The sequence below is a fragment of the Thalassophryne amazonica genome, chromosome 20, assembly GCF_902500255.1.
Source record: "Thalassophryne amazonica chromosome 20, fThaAma1.1, whole genome shotgun sequence".
Taxonomy (NCBI): Eukaryota; Metazoa; Chordata; class Actinopteri; order Batrachoidiformes; family Batrachoididae; genus Thalassophryne; species Thalassophryne amazonica.
The window spans coordinates 19,230,584-19,251,242 of record NC_047122.1 but is presented as its reverse complement, the minus strand read 5'-3'; the positions used below and the strand labels follow the sequence as shown (position 1 = coordinate 19,251,242).

At 40.5% G+C, this 20,659-nt stretch overlaps 1 protein-coding gene across 1 annotated transcript; it reads right to left on the bottom strand.

The window, feature by feature from the left end:
• Nucleotides 1–1,248: 1,248 nt before the first annotated feature.
• tap2a (transporter associated with antigen processing, subunit type a) lies at nucleotides 1,249–19,003 on the bottom strand. The gene is made up of 11 exons (XM_034160866.1): nucleotides 18,490–19,003; nucleotides 14,862–14,976; nucleotides 14,653–14,783; nucleotides 13,025–13,230; nucleotides 12,742–12,939; nucleotides 12,518–12,646; nucleotides 9,950–10,138; nucleotides 9,589–9,762; nucleotides 2,753–2,912; nucleotides 2,000–2,136; nucleotides 1,249–1,867 (listed from the first exon to the last, which is right to left on the bottom strand). The coding sequence occupies exons 1-11, from the start codon at nucleotides 19,001–19,003 to the stop codon at nucleotides 1,682–1,684; spliced, it is 2,139 nt and encodes a 712-aa protein (XP_034016757.1). The 3' UTR covers nucleotides 1,249–1,681.
• Between the last annotated feature and the right edge of the window lie 1,656 nt (nucleotides 19,004–20,659).

The window sequence follows — 20,659 nt, the reverse complement described above, 5'->3', positions numbered from 1 at the left end:
CCAAAGATGACCTGCAAGTAAGTCAAATTTCATATCTGAGTAAAACATGTCTTGTAACATGCCATCTTAAAGGCCGTGATGACAAGATCCAGAATATATCAAAAGTTTTAAGTTATGACATCATTTAAAAAAAAGTGCAAAATATTGACATTTTAAGGGTGTGAAAAAGCATCCAAATCATCTTAGATCATCTTCAAAATAGACATATAGAAACTTGAAGAAAACTGCTCTTGACATGCGAAAAAATTGAGGTCAAGGTCAAAGATCAAGGTCTCAATACGGTCAAAGAAAGGTCAAAGACTAAGCTCCATAAATGAGCACTCCTGAAGGCATTTTCTTGAATTTGTGCATCCAAATATTAGGGAATTATAGGGGTTGGCTTTGCAAAACTGTTGTTACCTCAAAAAAGCAAATGTTCTTGACCTCCAGGGCTTGTTGTGAGGTCAAATGCGACCTACACTTAGGTCATTTTTTATTTCTTAGTGAAACATGTCGTGTGGTACATCAAATGAAAGGACATGGTGAGTGCTTTCCAAAGATATCACGATTGCTCAGATATGACATCATCGAGTGACGTTATGATGGAAAGACTGCGTCAAATTACGACATTAAAAGATGTGGTGCAGGCCGTTTGTTTCACGGTATTGGGTTCAAAATGCACCCGTGGACACTTGGTGAATATCTTCTCTTGAGAGACAATGTGATTGTCTAAAGAACTTGTCAGTCCATCTTCATGGTGGTGGTTCCTTGTGGTAGTCTCTCTTGTTCACCTTTTGGCAAGATACCCGTCACCCTCAGGGTGACAGTTTTTATTCATAGAATTACTTAATAGATGTTGTATTTCATACTTTCTGACAGTACTGTACATAAATTTCAGGCACATTTAAGGTGACTAAAATCTGTTACAAAATAACTAACAGGATCATAGTTATACAAAGAAATCACGTTTAATTTGAAAATAATATGAGCTGAATGAGCAAGTGAGTATTTTTTTTTTTTTACCTAAATTTTAAAAAGTGTCACATTAGAATTTTATTGCAATAGAAATGCTGGAACAATTTCTGCTGATTTACAGATAAGGACAAAAATAAATAACAATAAAACTGTGGTTTCATCAAATTTTTCAGGTGCCATACATTTCTGTCAGTAATCTATTTATTTACTGTACTCAACTGTGTAGGTTGCTGTTTAGACAAGTAAAAATGATTCATATCATGCTGCAAGATTGAATGAAAGAAAGATTTAAAATTGATGAATCTTTTATTTGACAAACACCAATAAACCTTTGACTCCTCAAAACAAAAATGAAGGTTTATGGTCTTAACTGTATTATGCTGTTAGAGTTTAATTCACTTTCACCAAATATAAATGAACGGAATAAAGGAAGTTTCATTGCACTTATTTCTGGATTACTAATGTACAAGTATTGAAAGTTAAGGCAAATAAATTAACACAGATAAAGCCAAAAAATGTGCTTTTCATCATAGAATGTGGGAACAAACACAGCAAAAAAGAAGCCCTGTTTACATGCCAAATTAAAATTCTAAATTTACACAGATCAGATATATTTACACAGATATGTGATTTATTGTGCCAATAAATCACATATCAGCCAACAAATGTACAACATGCATTATCACCATGGCAACACCATCAGCATCGTCAAGGTGGACGTCCTCCCTCACTGAAAATTTTCTCTCAGTTTGTAGTAGCTTCCTTTCATCTCCATTAGTTCCTGGTGAGTTCCTCGCTCTTGAACCTTCCCGCCACCGATCACAACAATCTGATCCGCCTTCTCGATGGTCTTCAGCTGGTGAGCGATCACCAGCAGGCTCTGGTTGGGACAAGCAGCCAGGGCCTGCTGGATCTGCAAGACAGAAATCAAGTGTGGGCGCACAGTATTTTTTCATTTCACTGGGACCTCGAGGTGATCTGACTCCAGTTTCTGGGTCACATCCAGGTTTTTGAATATTTATTCTAACAACATGATTGAACACACCTTTATTTCGCTTTCAGCATCCAGAGAGCTGGTTATTTCATCCAGAATGAGCACCTGCGGATGTCTGACCAGGGCTCGAGCGATGGCGATCCTCTGCTTCTCGCTCTTTGCCAACCTGCTGCCGCCTTCACCCACCTCTGAGAAAACAAGATAAAAACAAACAAACAAAATAAATAAAGTTAAAAGCTGTTAACATGAAAACAACCAGCCTGAGAAAAAAAAATGTGAAGGTTTGAAAACAGTGTATGAATCACATGATGGAGAAAATTAATTTTCATAAGTATTTTTAAATAATTAAAACACACAAACCCTACTTAGTCGACTCCAAATAATAACAATAATAATCAATCCATTCATCTATTTTCTATACCTGCTAACCTGCGTGTCCTTAGATGTGGGAGGAAGCCGGAGCACACGTAGGGAACCCACACAAACACGGAGAGAACATGCAAACTCCACACAGAAAGGCCACAGATGGGAATCAAACACATGATCTTCTTGCTGTGAGACAACAGTGCTAACCACTAATCCACTGTGCTGCCCAATAATAATAACAATATTTTCATATTTTTAATTTATTTTATTTTGTTTAATTTATTCATTTATTCCGTGACCCTGAATTGGATAAGCGGTTGCAGATGAGTGTGTGTCTATTCATTTATTTAATTATTGATTTCTTTAAGAGTGGATCCAGAGCAGGTTACTTTGTAGACTTGCAACCACATGAAATCAGGAGTTCCTCCATCTTCTCACCAGTAAGGTATTGGTTCTCCAGTTGCATGATGAAGTCATGGGCGTTGGCTTTTCGCGCAGCGTCCTGGATCTCATCCATTGAGCAGTCAGTGAGGCCGTAGGCGATGTTTTCTTTGATGGAGCCTGAGAAAAGCGTGGGCTCCTGGCTCACCAGTGCTATCTGTGAAACACAGTAGGTTCACTGGAAGCACACAACCTGTCATATTCTCTTACAAATCCAAAATACAGAAACTGTATAAACTGAATTCTTTATTTCAATTTCAAGATTAACCCTCTGGGGTCCAAGGGTATAGGGCAGCGCAGTCTCGTTTGAACCCTGCGTGATATCGCCGGATTTGACCACTTATGGGTATTTGGGGACCGCCGTTCCCTTTGCGCAATATATACACAGCACAATTTCACACGGGAAAATGGTATACTGTCCTTTAACATTAACCGTGTGTTTCTTAACAAACATGACACTGCCAGACATCTCACTGAAAGGTAACCTGTGGACTTCAGCACTACAAAATATAAAACACAACACCAGGAACAGAACTGAAACTGTCCATCACTAACTTTACTTACGACTGTGAGGACTAAGCCTTTTTTGAAAATGTGAGGGGCAGATTCTTTTTGGTGAAAAGAAGCTTCTCTGTGTTATCAGCTGTGAGACTGTTTCTGTTTTTATCTACAGATAATCTAAACAGCCTTTCACGCTACACACTATTTTTTTTAACATTTAATTAAATATGTGTCAGTAACATACACAAATACATACGTAAATGTTTTTTTCCCCAAAGGTGGAACATGTAAATATGGAATTGCGCACACACGGTGTTGCGCAGCATCTCCGCTCCACAAGGAGGCAAAACTGAGTCATTTTAACATTATTTTATTGATTTTTTTTTCTTTGTGGATCATGGGATAATTTCATCACATACAGACAGAATCGCCTGATGCATGTGCTCACTGAGATGTTAATGAGGTGCAGTGACTCTTTCAAATTGTGGCACAAAGTGCGGCCCGAGGCTCTGATGACAGAGCCACAGACATCCAACAAATGGATTACAGCTGTAGCAGACTGAGCTGCTCTCGTATCGGCCTGGACAGCCACACCAGGGGCTGCAACTCAGCCACCTGATGGACAGCCTCTGCTGCTGAAACCATGATCTGATGGAGCAACTGTGGCGCAAAGTGTGGTGTCACAGAGGATTTTTTTTCAGATGTTGCTTTCTAAAATCAGGAGGCTTTATGTGGATAATTTTTCATCAGGATGTGATGATGAATCCCACTGAAACAAACAGGTAAGACTTTATATTTATGTGTGAATTTACTCCGCATGAGGACTGCAGCTTTCAGCCAATCAATGGACAGCATTGATGGATGATTGATTACATGAAAGCCTGAAAAAAAATCCATAAATTAGCCACATCATTGTTTAGGCCGCAGTGTTCAAAACATATGAAAAAACTATTGCCTTATAGTCCAGAAATTACGGAGCGTGGTAGTGCATGAAAATCCTCCATTGAGAGGTTGACATCACACTGCTGTAAGGTGGTATCAGGTGTTAGTATCGGAGACGTTTTATGTTTACAAGTACAAGTAAATAAATACGGTATCGGGCCGATACCCGATACTGTTACTGGTATCGGTGTATCCCTAATTAAGACTAATGTACAGTGTGGATGTCATTACAGATTATAAAATCTGTAACAAATGTTAAAAGCAACTTTAAAGATTCATTAATTTATTCATTCAGTTTCTGCTGTTTATTTGTGTCTGGGTCACTGTGGAAATAGACCATGCAGCCTTTTACAACCTTTTATATTCATCACATTATTTTAGAAACTCAGTTATGTTCTCAGTGTTTGGATGAGTGTTTAGCACGCTGCAAATCTTGTGTTGCACAATATACAGATGATTTGATTGTATATGTTTGTCTAAAAATAAGTCAAGACACTGATTCAGGGTAAACCAAACTAAAGCAAAGAATCAAGACAGATAATTTTTCTACTACTGGTATATTAAAATATTAAATCATATATTAAAAATATTTATCAGCAACAACTAACAGTAACAATATGCATACTCCCATTGATTATATTAAACACCTTATAATATATCTAAAAATAAATTAATAAAAACGCATGATCTGCAGTCTGAATGGTGCGATGTACCTATATCAATCAATCAATCAATTTTTTTTTTATATAGCGCCAAATCACAACAAACAGTTGCCCCAAGGCGCTTTATATTGTAAGGCAAGGCCATACAATAATTATGTAAAACCCCAACGGTCAAAACGACCCCCTGTGAGCAAGCACTTGGCTACAGTGGGAAGGAAAAACTCCCTTTTAACAGGAAGAAACCTCCAGCAGAACCAGGCTCAGGGAGGGGCAGTCTTCTGCTGGGACTGGTTGGGGCTGAGGGAGAGAACCAGGAAAAAGACATGCTGTGGAGGGGAGCAGAGATCGATCACTAATGATTAAATGCAGAGTGGTGCATACAGAGCAAAAAGAGAAAGAAACAGTGCATCATGGGAACCCCCCAGCAGTCTACGTCTATAGCAGCATAACTAAGGGATGGTTCAGGGTCACCTGATCCAGCCCTAACTATAAGCTTTAGCAAAAAGGAAAGTTTTAAGCCTAATCTTAAAAGTAGAGAGGGTGTCTGTCTCCCTGATCTGAATTGGGAGCTGGTTCCACAGGAGAGGAGCCTGAAAGCTGAAGGCTCTGCCTCCCATTCTACTCTTAAAAACCCTAGGAACTACAAGTAAGCCTGCAGTCTGAGAGCGAAGCGCTCTATTGGGGTGATATGGTACTACGAGGTCCCTAAGATAAGATGGGACCTGATTATTCAAAACCTTATAAGTAAGAAGAAGAATTTTAAATTCTATTCTAGAATTAACAGGAAGCCAATGAAGAGAGGCCAATATGGGTGAGATATGCTCTCTCCTTCTAGTCCCCGTCAGCACTCTAGCTGCAGCATTTTGAATTAACTGAAGGCTTTTTATGGAACTTTTAGGACAACCTGATAATAATGAATTACAATAGTCCAGCCTAGAGGAAATAAATGCATGAATTAGTTTTTCAGCATCACTCTGAGACAAGACCTTTCTGATTTTAGAGATATTGCGTAAATGCAAAAAAGCAGTCCTACATATTTGTTTAATATGCGCTTTGAATGACATATCCTGATCAAAAATGACTCCAAGATTTCTCACAGTATTACTAGAGGTCAGGGTAATGCCATCCAGAGTAAGGATCTGGTTAGACACCATGTTTCTAAGATTTGTGGGGCCAAGTACAATAACTTCAGTTTTATCTGAGTTTAAAAGCAGGAAATTAGAGGTCATCCATGTCCTTATGTCTGTAAGACAATCCTGCAGTTTAGCTAATTGGTGTGTGTCCTCTGGCTTCATGGATAGATAAAGCTGGGTATCATCTGCGTAACAATGAAAATTTAAGCAATGCCGTCTAATAATACTGCCTAAGGGAAGCATGTATAAAGTGAATAAAATTGGTCCTAGCACAGAACCTTGTGGAACTCCATAATTAACTTTAGTCTGTGAAGAAGATTCCCCATTTACATGAACAAATTGTAATCTATTAGACAAATATGATTCAAACCACCGCAGCGCAGTGCCTTTAATACCTATGGCATGCTCTAATCTCTGTAATAAAATTTTATGGTCAACAGTATCAAAAGCAGCACTGAGGTCTAACAGAACAAGCACAGAGATGAGTCCACTGTCCGAGGCCATAAGAAGATCATTTGTAACCTTCACTAATGCTGTTTCTGTACTATGATGAATTCTAAAACCTGACTGAAACTCTTCAAATAGACCATTCCTCTGCAGATGATCAGTTAGCTGTTTTACAACTACCCTTTCAAGAATTTTTGAGAGAAAAGGAAGGTTGGAGATTGGCCTATAATTAGCTAAGATAGCTGGGTCAAGTGATGGCTTTTTAAGTAATGGTTTAATTACTGCCACCTTAAAAGCCTGTGGTACATAGCCAACTAACAAAGATAGATTGATCATATTTAAGATCGAAAAATTAAATAATGGTAGGGCTTCCTTGCGCAGCCTGGTAGGAATGGGGTCTAATAAACATGTTGATGGTTTGGATGAAGTAACTAATGAAAATAACTCAGACAGAACAATCGGAGAGAAAGAGTCTAACCAAATACTGGCATCACTGAAAGCAGCCAAAGATAACGATACGTCTTTGGGATGGTTATGAGTCATTTTTTCTCTAATAGTTAAAATTTTGTTAGCAAAGAAAGTCATGAAGTCATTACTAGTTAAAGTTAATGGAATACTCAGCTCAATAGAGCTCTGACTCTTTGTCAGCCTGGCTACAGTGCTGAAAAGAAACCTGGGGTTGTTCTTATTTTCTTCAATTAGTGATGAGTAGAAAGATGTCCTAGCTTTACGGAGGGCTTTTTTTATAGAGCAACAGACTCTTTTTCCAGGCTAAGTGAAGATCTTCTAAATTAGTGAGACGCCATTTCCTCTCCAACGTACGGGTTATCTGCTTTAAGCTACGAGTTTGTGAGTTATACCACGGAGTCAGGCACTTCTGATTTAAAGCTCTCTTTTTTAGAGGAGCCACAGCATCCAAAGTTGTCTTCAATGAGGATGTAAAACTATTGACGAGATACTCTATCTCACTTACAGAGTTTAGGTAGCTACTCTGCACTGTGTTGGTATATGGCATTAGAGAACATAAAGAAGGAATCATATCCTTAAACCTAGTTACAGTGCTTTCTGAAAGACTTCTAGTGTAATGAAACTTATTCCCCACTGCTGGGTAGTCCATCAGAGTAAATGTAAATGTTATTAAGAAATGATCAGACAGAAGGGAGTTTTCAGGGAATACTGTTAAGTCTTCTATTTCCATACAATAAGTCAGAACAAGATCTAAGATATGATTAAAGTGGTGGGTGGACTCATTTACTTTTTGAGCAAAGCCAATAGAGTCTAATAATACATTAAATGCAGTGTTACGGCTGTCATTCTCAGCATTTGTGTGGATGTTAAAATCGCCCACTATAATTATCTTATCTGAGCTAAGCACTAAGTCAGACAAAAGGTCTGAAAATTCACAGAGAAACTCACAGTAACGACCAGGTGGACGATAGATAATAACAAATAGAACTGGTTTTTGGGACTTCCAATTTGGATGGACAAGACTAAGAGTCAAGCTTTCAAATGAATTAAAGCTCTGTCTGGGTTTTTGATTAATTAATAAGCTGGAATGGAAGATTGCTGCTAATCCTCCGCCCCGGCCCGTGCTACGAGCATTCTGACAGTTAGTGTGACTCAGGGGTGTTGACTCATTTAAACTAACATATTCATCCTGCTGTAACCAGGTTTCTGTAAGGCAGAATAAATCAATATGTTGATCAATTATTATATCATTTACCAACAGGGACTTAGAAGAGAGAGACCTAATGTTTAATAGACCACATTTAACTGTTTTAGTCTGTGGTGCAGTTGAAGGTGCTATATTATTTTTTCTTTTTGAATTTTTATGCTTAAATAGATTTTTGCTGGTTATTGGTAGTCTGGGAGCAGGCACCGTCTCTACGGGGATGGGGTAATGAGGGGATGGCAGGAGGAGAGAAGCTGCAGAGAGGTGTGTAAGACTACAACTCTGCTTCCTGGTCCCAACCCTGGATAGTCACGGTTTGGAGGATTTAAGAAAATTGGCCAGATTTCTAGAAATGAGAGCTGCTCCATCCAAAGTGGGATGGATGCCGTCTCTCCTAACAAGACCAGGTTTTCCCCAGAAGCTTTGCCAATTATCTATGAAGCCCACCTCATTTTTTGGACATCACTCAGACAGCCAGCAATTCAAGGAGAACATGCGGCTAAACATGTCACTCCTGGTCCGATTGGGGAGGGGCCCAGAGAAAACTACAGAGTCCGACATTGTTTTTGCAAAGTTACACACCGATTTAATGTTAATGTTAGTGACCTCCGATTGGCGTAACCGGGTGTCATTACTGCCGACGTGAATTACAATCTTACCAAATTTACGCTTAGCCTTAGCCAGCAGTTTCAAATTTCCTTCAATGTCGCCTGCTCTGGCCCCTGGAAGACATTTGACTATGGTTGCTGGTGTCGCTAACTTCACATTTCGCAAAACAGAGTCGCCAATAACCAGAGTTTGATCCTCGGCGGGTGTGTCGTCGAGTGGGGAAAAACGGTTAGAGATGTGAACGGGTTGGCGGTGTACACGGGGCTTCTGTTTAGGGCTAGGCTTCCTCCTCACAGTCACCCAGTCAGCCTGCTTTCCCAGCTGCTCGGGATATGCCAGGGGGTAACTAACGGCGGCTAAGCTACCTTGGTCCGCACCGACTACAGGGGCCTGGCTAGCTGTAGAATTTTCCACGGTGCGGAGCCGAGTCTCCAATTCGCCCAGCCTGGCCTCCAAAGCTACGAATAAGCTACACTTATTACAAGTACCGTTACTACTAAAGGAGGCCGAGGAATAACTAAACATTTCACACCCAGAGCAGAAAAGTGCGGGAGAGACAGGAGAAGCCGCCATGCTAAATCGGCTAAGAGCTAGTAGCTACGCTAAGCTAGCGGATTCCTAAAAACACGCAAAGTGAATAATTTGTAAATAATTTAGAGGTGATTCAGCAGAGGGAGTGCTTTAGTTAAGGCACGTGAAGATTACAATGGGAAACAAATCGTAATCTAGATAACTAGATCAATCTAACTGCGCAGATTAAACAGCTAACAGATACAGAAAAACACCGCTGTGCTCCGGAACAGGAAGTGATACAATACCGCAGTGAGAGCCAATATGAAAAAAAAGGTGAAAATTCATGTTCATTACCTTCCTGTGGAGAAACTGGTGGTTGTAGAATTTCAGTGGCACATTGTCCAGTAGAATTTCTCCATCCTGCGGGTCGTAGAACCGCAACAGCAGACTCGCACAGGTGCTCTTCCCTTCTCCAGATGAACCCACTAGTGCTGTCATCTGACCGGGCTTCAGCTCCACAGAAAAGTCCTGAAAACAGAAGAATCCAACCCCAATAAAGAGACCGTACAAGGCGTTGTTTTATGAATTTATACCGTGAATATATTTCTGAAAATATGATGTGATTAAATTTACTAAAAACTGAAATGTAATGCTTATTTTAACCCATGATTTATTTTCATTTCTGTTCCTATTTGTAGTAAACATCTGTGTTCACCTTCAGCACTGTTTTATCAGGATATGAAGGGTAGGCGAAGGTCAGGTGACGGATGGTGACGGCTCCTGTTATGTGATCAGGTGTGAGGTTTCCCTGTGTGCTGACCTGAGGTTGTCGGTCCAAATACTCAAAAACTTTCCCAGCAGCCACCACTGAGTTCAGCATGTCACCAAAACTATAGGTGAGCGCCTGAAAGAGTGCAGGCACAAAAAAGAGTGATTAAATGAATTGTATCAAGCTTTCATTTATGCAACACACAAAACAGGGACATGTACTTCTTTATTTCCAGTTTTAAAACTGAAGTTTGTTTGTCTTAAGTACTGAAGATTATTCAGTGATCCCATTTTAAAATAAAATGCATCACTACAAACACTAAGACCCCCGTCACACATAGGCCGATTAAGGCCGAATGGTGTCAGAATGACACATCTGCCACAGTCGGGAAATGTTGAGTTGTGGTCTGAAGACGGACAGACAGCAGTCTCAGAGCAGTCTACATATTTGGTCCCATTTGCATGGCTGTCCTGAGTGTGTTGCACAGTTCAAAACACTCTTGGCACCGTCGAGATGGGACACCCATCTGACGGAGGTCTATGTCCAGTCCAATCTACATATTCTGACGGCGTCATAACAGCATTTGAAACGATCTGATCGCGGTTGACTGAGCTCTGAGACGGATTGTCACGACAAAGCCTGCCAGTATGTCCTGCTTGTGCCATGTATGTCCACCTCCACTGGACCCCAGCCAGGGAGGGCAAAGGAAATGTTGATATGTAATAACATGTATGTGGTATGCATTCATGATGTGTAGTGGATGTGAAGAGTGTGCAATCAAACCGAAAGCACCGTGTGCCACTGCAGGCCAATGTCGCCCAGTACATGCTGCCGTAGATCTGAAAGGGTTGTTATATCCATGTCATATCCTTACAGTACAAATACATTCCATTCCCTCCCATGGGCGAGATCATTTATGTGAAATATTAAGCACGTCATAGCTGTTACACCACGGGCAGATGCGCTGCGCTGCCCCGCGTCAGTGCGTCATTGCATGCATCAGATGCTTGGTGCAGTGCCCTGCAGCACAGCTGAACGGGATGTCAGCGCTGTAAAAAGTAAGTCCCTTTGGCTGCTCCCTTGTTTGCACTTGGGGTCGCCACAGCAAATCCAAGGTGGATCTGCATGTTGAATTGGCACAAGTTTTACGCCAGATGCCCTTCCTGACGCAACTCCACATTACATGGAGAAATGTGGCAGGGGTGGGATTTGAACCCGGAACCTTCTGAACTGAAACCAAGCGCATTAACCACTTGGCCACCACTCAGCACTGTAATACATATATTATTACATGTTCACCTCCTAACCCTGTAGCAGGTATGACATGGAACTGTTTCTCCAGCCCATGACAACATAAATAAACATGCAACTCACCTCCAGTATGGCCCCAGGAGCATTCTACAGCGCCGACAGCTAGCAGGGACCGCAGCATGTGGTCAAGTCGCTTTCACCTGGCTGCACTGTGTACTGGCAACATCGATCGGCTCACAAATGCATCAACTACCTCGGCAAAAATAAATCCCATGTGAAGTGCCATCCTGCACCAATAATCCAATTAATGTTGTGTTAAGATGCGTATCGAGTGTGCTGAAATGGCTACAAGTGAAGGAAAAATAAAATCCTGGATTGGCAAAAAAGACAAAAAAAAGTTTGCTGGCTGCGTCTGACGAATGGTGCGCTCATGGGGAAAGTTGGTGCACAATTCAGCAGCAGTTCTAGAGTCCAGCCGGATAAATAAGATTCAGATTTTGGCCATTTTTGCCATGTCAGCCTGCTTCATGCACATTCTTACTATGTGTGATGGGGGTATAAAACTTTAATTTTCTTCTATTTTCTAACATATATCAATGTAACCTGATTCAGAGATAAAGTCCTGAGGGTGACAATCAAACTGAGCCACTCAAACATAAAATTTAAAAAACTGAGAAACAAAACTAGATCAACCTAAAACTTGAAAACTTGAATTTCACTGTTTTTGAGACCTGCCTGCTCGATTCAGATTTACGGTACAGCACCATTCTGTTTGTATTTCTAATTGATGTAAATGAAGTCCAAGACATGTTCATATGTTTAACCAATGACTTGTCTCATGAAAATTGGCTGTAAAAGCAATTAATTAATCCTTATAGTTAATAGATTGCTTCCACACTAACTTTTGTGAACCTAAAATGCAGGAATGGATGAATATTAACAAATGAAATGAAGGTGACCACATGAAATATGTTGGGTTAATTCTGTCTGCAATGAAACAGAAGTCAAAGTAAATAAGAATCACTGCATTTTGCCCCATATCATTCCATCTTTTTTCTGGTTTGAGGTTGTAGTTCTCAGGGTCATGCTCCAGTAGATTATGGACATACTGTATTCGGGATCAGAGCTGAAGATATAATCAAATATCTCCACGTATGACACTTTTTCTTCACACTGCAGAGATGCAAATGTTGCTTAAGATGTGGCAACAGATTTCCAAAACATTGTTTTTGAAGTGGTTTACTTGGTGTTGCATGAAGATACCCTGATGTTGTCTCCAAGATCTCCTTGGTAGATGATGAAGGAAACAAAGCTGCCGGTGGTCATATGTCCCCTCTGGATGAAGAGCCTTCCGTAGTACAGCATGAGCACCTGCATGCCCAAACCTGTCAGCTGCAGGCAGAAACATGCACGAGTCACATCTGGTGAGGGTTGTTTTTTTCTATGCTAATGTGTAAAACCAATGGCATTAATTAAAAATTTCTCACCCTTCGTGCTAAGAGGTAAACTGTTCTAACGATGGACTGGCGAGTCTTGAGATTGTGGGTCTCCATTAGCCGGTTGTCATAGCGACGGGCCTCGTGTTTTTCCGCATTAAAGCTCCGTAACACCCGAATACCTGACACTGCCTCATTGGTTGCTTCATTAGAATGAGCCATTGAGTCCTGAATGGCCTGGGTCAGCCTCTGGGGAAGGGTCAAATGGATCAGATCCCTGAGGACTCGTCACAGACATAAAACGCTCAGTGTCAACTCAACCTGCTGGTTTTACCTGATAGTGCGTGTCATAGACGTTCTGGATGATGACGGCGACGGGCGTCTCCATCAAGACGAGAAAGGTGAGTTTCCAGGACAGATTCATCATGAGTGAGATCATGCCCACTGTCTTGATGAGCGTCCTCAGAAACACGTTGACGTTCAGACACACCGTGCGTCCCATCAGAGTCGTGTCCTTAAACAGCCTGGAGGTGATTTCACCTTGACACAGAACAAACATTTATACCTCATACTGTGCTTCCATCATTTTTCTTATTCATTGCATCCTGTTATAGCACATCTTGTTGAATGTTTAGAAGACCTTTCCTCTATGTGTCCTTTTATCCCTCCATGTCTTGTTTGGTCTATTACTCAACTGATGTTTTTTTGTTGTTGTTGTTTGCTTGCTTTTTGGTTCCATGTTTTTTCCTTGTTTATTTGAAAGGAACAGAGCTAATATAAGTTACACTGTGCAAAGTGTGTTATTTGCCTATCCATGATTGCAGTTTTAGATTGTTACATCCGCCAAGGAAGTAATAAAATCATCAACATTTATTTATGTATTTATTTATTTATTTGTCTGTCTTTTAACAGGATTACATCAAAACTACTGCACGGATTTTGATGAAATTGTCAACACAGATAGCTATTAGGGCATGGAAGACTCCACTGAATTTTGGAGGTGATCTGGATCCGGATTCTGGATCAAGATTTTACTTTATATAGGCTTTGAAGTATTACGTCAAAACTGTTACACAGATACTCACCAAATTTTCAACATAGATAGATATTAGGGCATGAAAGACTCCACAGAATTTTGGAGGTGATCCGGATTCTGGATCAAGATTTCACTTTATATAGGCTTTGAAGTATTATGTCAAAACTATTACACGGATACTCATCAAATTTTCAACATAGATAGATATTAGGGCAGGGGTGGGCAACGAGGGCCAAGACACTGCAGGTTTTCCTTGCAACCAATCACCTCAGCAGGTGGGTTGCTGATGAGCCTCTCCATTGAACATAAACACCTGGTTATGAATGAAATCACCTGCTGAGACACCTGAACATTAATGAAATCACTTGCTGAGGTGATTGGTAGCAAGGAAAACCTGCAGTGCTTCGGCCCTTCATGGCACATGATTGCCCACCCCTGTATTAGGGCATGGAAGAATTCTGTAGGTGATCCGGATCAGGATTCTGGATCAAGATTTCATTTCACTTTATATAGGCTTTGAAGGATTACGTCAAAACTATTACACAGATACTCATCAAATTTTCAACACAGATAGATATTAGGGCATGGAAGAATTCTGGAGGTGATCCGGATCCGGATTCTGGATCAAGATTTTACTTTATATAGGCTTTGAAGGATTACGTCAAAACTATTACACAGATACTCACCACATTTTCAACACAGATAGATATTAGGGCATGGAAGACTCCACTGAATTTTGGAGGTGATCCGGATCCGGATTGGACGATGTCAGGAATCTCAGATTGCTGTTGTTTTAAACCATAGTTTGAGATGGTTTTTAAAAGTGGATTTTCCCATATTTTTTGTCCTCTCTCTCTATATATATATATATCCTGCAGTGAGAAAATATTTGACTATTGTATTGTGTCATATGAAACATTTCTTACCTGTCTTTATGGTCTCAAAGAATGCAATTTCTTGTCGAGTTAAAGCACCAAACAGCTTCGCTTTGATTCTGCATGTGAAGGAGCTGATGGCACAGAGGAACAGACCTCCTCTGCAGCCTGTACCCAATGAGCTAATCAACCAAAAAAACAATCAGTCAGATTCTAACTGGAGCTCTACATCAATGTGGAGAGAGGTCACAGTGTCATACCTGCCCACAGAGTACAGGCCCATGAAGAAGAGCGCACAGTGGAACTCGTTTTGCTGGTACTGACCGCTGAGGATGTCGATGACTCTTCCGGTGTAGAACGGGATAAACATTTCACCTGAGAAGACACAGAACATGCAGTCAGAAACATCTGTAGATCAGTCAGTAAAGTACAACACAAAACATCTTCATCTTCATCATAAATGTCACCATCATTATCACCATCATTATCCTCATCACCATCATCATCATCACCATCATTATCCTCATCACCAACAGCAGCATCATCATCACCATCATCATTACTATCACCATCACCATCATTATCCTCATCATCAACAGCATCATCATTATCATCATCACCACCATTAATATACTCATCATCATAATCACCATCATCATTACTATCATCATCATCATTACCATCATCATCACCATCATCATCATCACATCACCACATCATCATCACCATCATAATTACTATCATAATCACCATCATTATCACCATCATTATCCACATCACCAACAGCATCATCATTATTATCATCATCATCACCACCACCATCATTATCCTCACCATCATTATCACCATCATCATCACTATCATCATCATCATCACCATCATTATACTCATCACCATCATTATCATCATCACCACCATCATTATCACCATCATTATCCTCATCACCATCACCATCATTACTATCATCACCATCATCATCACCATCATTATCCTCATCACCAACAGCATCATCATCATTATCACCATCATCATTACTATCATCATCATCATCACCATCATTATCCTCATCACCAACAGCATCATCATTATCATCATCACCACCATCAATATCCTCATCACCATCACATCATCATTACTATCATCATCACCATCACCATCATTATCCTCATCATCAACAGAATCATCATTATCATCATCACCACCATTAATATCCTCATCATCATAATCACCATCATCATTACTATCATCACCATCATCATCATCATTACCATCATCATCACCATCATCATCATCATCACATCACCACATCATCATCACCATCATAATTACTATCATCACCATCATTATCCTCATCACCAACAGCATCATCATTATCATCATCATCATCATCACCACCACCATCATTATCCTCACCATCATTATCACCATCATCATCACTATCATCATCATCACATCATTATACTCATCACCATCAGCATCATCATTATCATCATCATCATCACCACCATCATTATCACCATCATTATCCTCATCACCATCACCATCATCATTACTATCATCATCATCATCACCATCATTATCCTCATCACCAACAGCATCATCATTATCATCATCACCACCATCAATATCCTCATCATCACCACCATTAATATACTCATCATCATAATCACCATCATCATTACTATCATCATCACCATCATCATCATCATTACCATCATCATCACCATCATCATCATCACATCACCACATCATCATCACCATCATAATTACTATCATAATCACCATCATTATCACCATCATTATCCTCATCACCAACAGCATCATCATCACCACCACCATCATTATCCTCACCATCATTATCACCATCATCATCACTATCATCATCACCATCATCATCATTATCATCATCATCATCACCACCATCATTATCACCATCATTATCCTCATCACCATCACCATCATTACTATCATCATCATCATCACCATCATTATCCTCATCACCAACAGCATCATCATTATCATCATCACCACCATCAATATCCTCATCACCATCACATCATCATTACTATCATCATCACCATCACCATCATTATCCTCATCATCAACAGAATCATCATTATCATCATCACCACCATTAATATCCTCATCATCATAATCACCATCATCATTACTATCACCATCATCATCATCACCATCATCATCACCATCATCATCATCATCATCATCACATCACCACATCATCATCACCATCATAATTACTATCATCACCATCATTATCCTCATCAGCATCATCATTATCATCATCATCATCACCACCATCATTATCACCATCATTATCCTCATCATCATCACCATCATCATTACTATCATCATCACCATCATCATCACCATCATTATCCTCATCACCAACAGCATCATCATCACCATCATCATTACTATCATCATCACCATCTCCATCATTATCCTCATCACCAACAGCATCATCATTATCATCATCACCACCATCAATATCCTCATCATCATCACCATCATCATTACCGTCATCATCATCATCATCATCATCATCATCACTATCACCTCATCATCACCACCATCATCATCACCATCATCATTATCCTCATCACCATCACCACCATCATTATCATCATCACCACCATCATCATCATCACCATCATTTATCCTCATCACCAACAGCATCATCATTATTATCATCATCATCACCACCACCACCATTATCCTCATCATCATTATCACCATCATTACTATCATCATCATTATCATCATCATCATCACCATCATTATCCTCATCACCAACAGCATCATTATCCTCATCATCATTACTATCACCATCATTATCCTCCTCATCATCACCATCATCATTGCTATCATCATCATTATCCTCATCATCATCACCATCATCATTACTATCATCATCATCACCATCATTATCCTCATCATCATCGCAATCATCATTACTATCATCATCACCATCATCATCACCATCATTATCCTCATCACCAACAGCATCATCATTATCATCATCACCACCATTAATATCCTCATCATCATTATCACCATCATCATTACTATCATCATCATCACCATCATCATCATCATCATTACCATCATCATCACCATCATCATCATCACATCACCATATCATCATCACCATCATAATTACTATCATCATCACCATCATTATCCTCATCACCAACAGCATCATCATTATCATCATCATCATCATCGCCACCACCATCATTATCCTCACCATCATTATCACCATCATCATCACTATCATCATCATCACCATTATTATACTCATCACCATCAGCATCATCATCATCATCACCACCATCATTATCCTCATCAGCATCACCATCATCATTACTATCATCATCATCATCACCATCATCATCACCATCATTATCCTCATCACCAACAGCATCATCATCACCATCATCATCATCACCACCATCATCATTATCATCATCATCTTTACCACCACCATCATTATTATCATCATCATCATCACTATCATCATCATCACCATCATTATACTCATCACCATCAGCATCATCATCACCATCATCATCACCATCATCATTACTATCCTCATCATATATGCTGTCCTCCTTTTGGCTGCTCCCGTCTTGTGTTCGAGGTCGCCACAGCGGATACAGCTGGATACAAGTTTTTTCGCCGGATGCCCTTCCTGACTCAACTCCAGTGTTTGAAATGTAAGCCAAAAGTAATCAGATTACAAGTAATCTAAATCTTTTGTATACATACATACATACATGTGATCCACATGTATTCTTTCAAAGTAATCCTACACAACCTTGAGGCTGACACAGAGCAGACCTCCCTGCGGTGGGGAGCGGTACTTACAGATGACAGCCAGAGACAGGAACATGAAGCCTCCGATCAGCAGCAGGTAGTCGCTTTTGTACAGACGGAGAACTCTGACAAACAGGACTCTGGACTTCTGTTTCTTCTCCTTCCCGGCTGCCTCGGGGTCTGAGTCTGGCACGATGATCTCCCAGAACAGCGCCCCAGCCAGCGACGCTCCGCCGTACAGGAGCCAGCAGCGCAGGTCCGCCGACCAGCCGCACGCGTTCTGCTCATCGCGCCCGTAGATCGCCTTGGTTCCGGTCTCAAATACGGCGGGCAGCAGACTGTGCACCGTTATAAAACGAACCAGGACCGGCTTAAGTCGACCGAAGCTGAGGAGAGTCACTGCAGTTAGTGCAAAGCCTCTGAGAGCCGCACAAACCCAAAGACGCACCACATGTTCAAGGAGAGTTTGCGTCACTGCGAGTCCCAGTGCGCAAAACACCGACAGATCAACGCAGACCGCAAACGTCAAGGCGACCAGTTTAGCGGCTGCTGTGCTGCCTGCCATGATCCGACCGACAGCAGTCTGAGCCGCCGAGTGACAGACAAGACGCGTGTTTGAGTTCTCAGTCACCAGCTTTCACTTTCACTTCCCCACCGAACCGGATTTTCCCGAAATGTCCAGGATTCTCATTATACTGCCGTGGTGCACGAAAGATTATAACGGATCAAACTTCTATCCATAAAAATGTCTAAAATTATGCCCTTTTAACTCAGTGAAAACTAATTTATATAACATAACATCAATGAAATAAAAATACATAAATGGTTGTGTAACAGTGGCGGCGCCAGGAAATTTTTGTTGGAGGGGCTGAGGTGGAGCTGGGGTAAAAGTTGGAGGGGCTCCACAAAATGTCATTGAAATGAACAATATACAAATAATGGATGATAAGGAGTCCAACATAGAGAAATATTGGATGAAGAAAAGTTATATTGGACGTCTGCCCTCCCAAATTAAGCAAACAACAAGTAAATTAGATCAATTTATTTTGTTGTGAACAGCATATGATTGATTCTGATGCAATGAATGCTTCTAAAACGCCAGTAGCATTCTTGTCTACCTTCTTAGTGTTTTTGGCATCCTTGGAGTTCAATATTTCCACCAGTTCCTCCTCTGTGAACTCAGCAAACCTCACTGGCAGACAATTTTCTGCTGTTGTTGACATGTTTGTTGCTATTTTTTCAACCAGCGTCTGTCAGCTAGTTCCTGACCTTCGTATGCCGCGCTCTGATTGGCTAGCTGTTGGCAGTAAGCTCTAACGCTATTGGTCAGCGGGAACCGATCCAATATAACTTTTGGTCCTAGCCTTTTTGGATCCTTTTGGATCCAACATAACTTTCTGGCACCAAGCATGCCAAAATACAGGTAAATGATGGCCAGAAAGGCTAATCTGTGATTGGCTGTTGCAATCTGAGTGGAGAACAATATATAGTAAGTTGCTTTATAAAAAGGTATATGTTTTAGTCACCCGTGCTCCTCTAAAATGTGGTATCAGTGCACACACACATCACTTAGAATGATTGCCGAACAACAGTATACAGCTTCTGTATATTCTGTATTAGTGCGCGGCTGTGGCTGACGTGCTTGATGAATCCCTGTGCAAAAAGTAGTTCCCAGATAATTGTGATATATTCCTGTGAGATAATAAGTATATCTCATCTAAATCAATTCTAAAAATTTACCAGTAATAAAATTATAAAGATAACTGAAGTTTTAAGAGTGGCCATAATAAATATTTAGGAAACCCACATTTTTTGGAGTATGGAGTTAAATTTGTCTCATTAATACTTGCAAATGCACAGAGGGTGATTTACAAATATCCTTTGATTTGTACACGTGCTTTGTTATCCACAAACACAAATTTCTGATTTGTAACTTGTGTGTGGGTTTTTACAAATAAATGTTTATTTGCAAAACTGAAAAGTCTGTTTGTGAAGGGTGATTCAGAATTGGTGGATCACAGAACACACACATTCATCACTTTGCTCAGTTACACAATATTGAGACATTCTCAGCGCAAAACTGCAGTTGAGATCCACAAATATGTCAGTCGCTGTTCACATTATTGGGGGAGCTGAGGGGGGCTTGGTTCATTAATGGCAGCGCCAAGCCCCCCCCCCCCCCCGGCGCCACCACTGTTGTGTAATGACAGCCTTAGTAGTG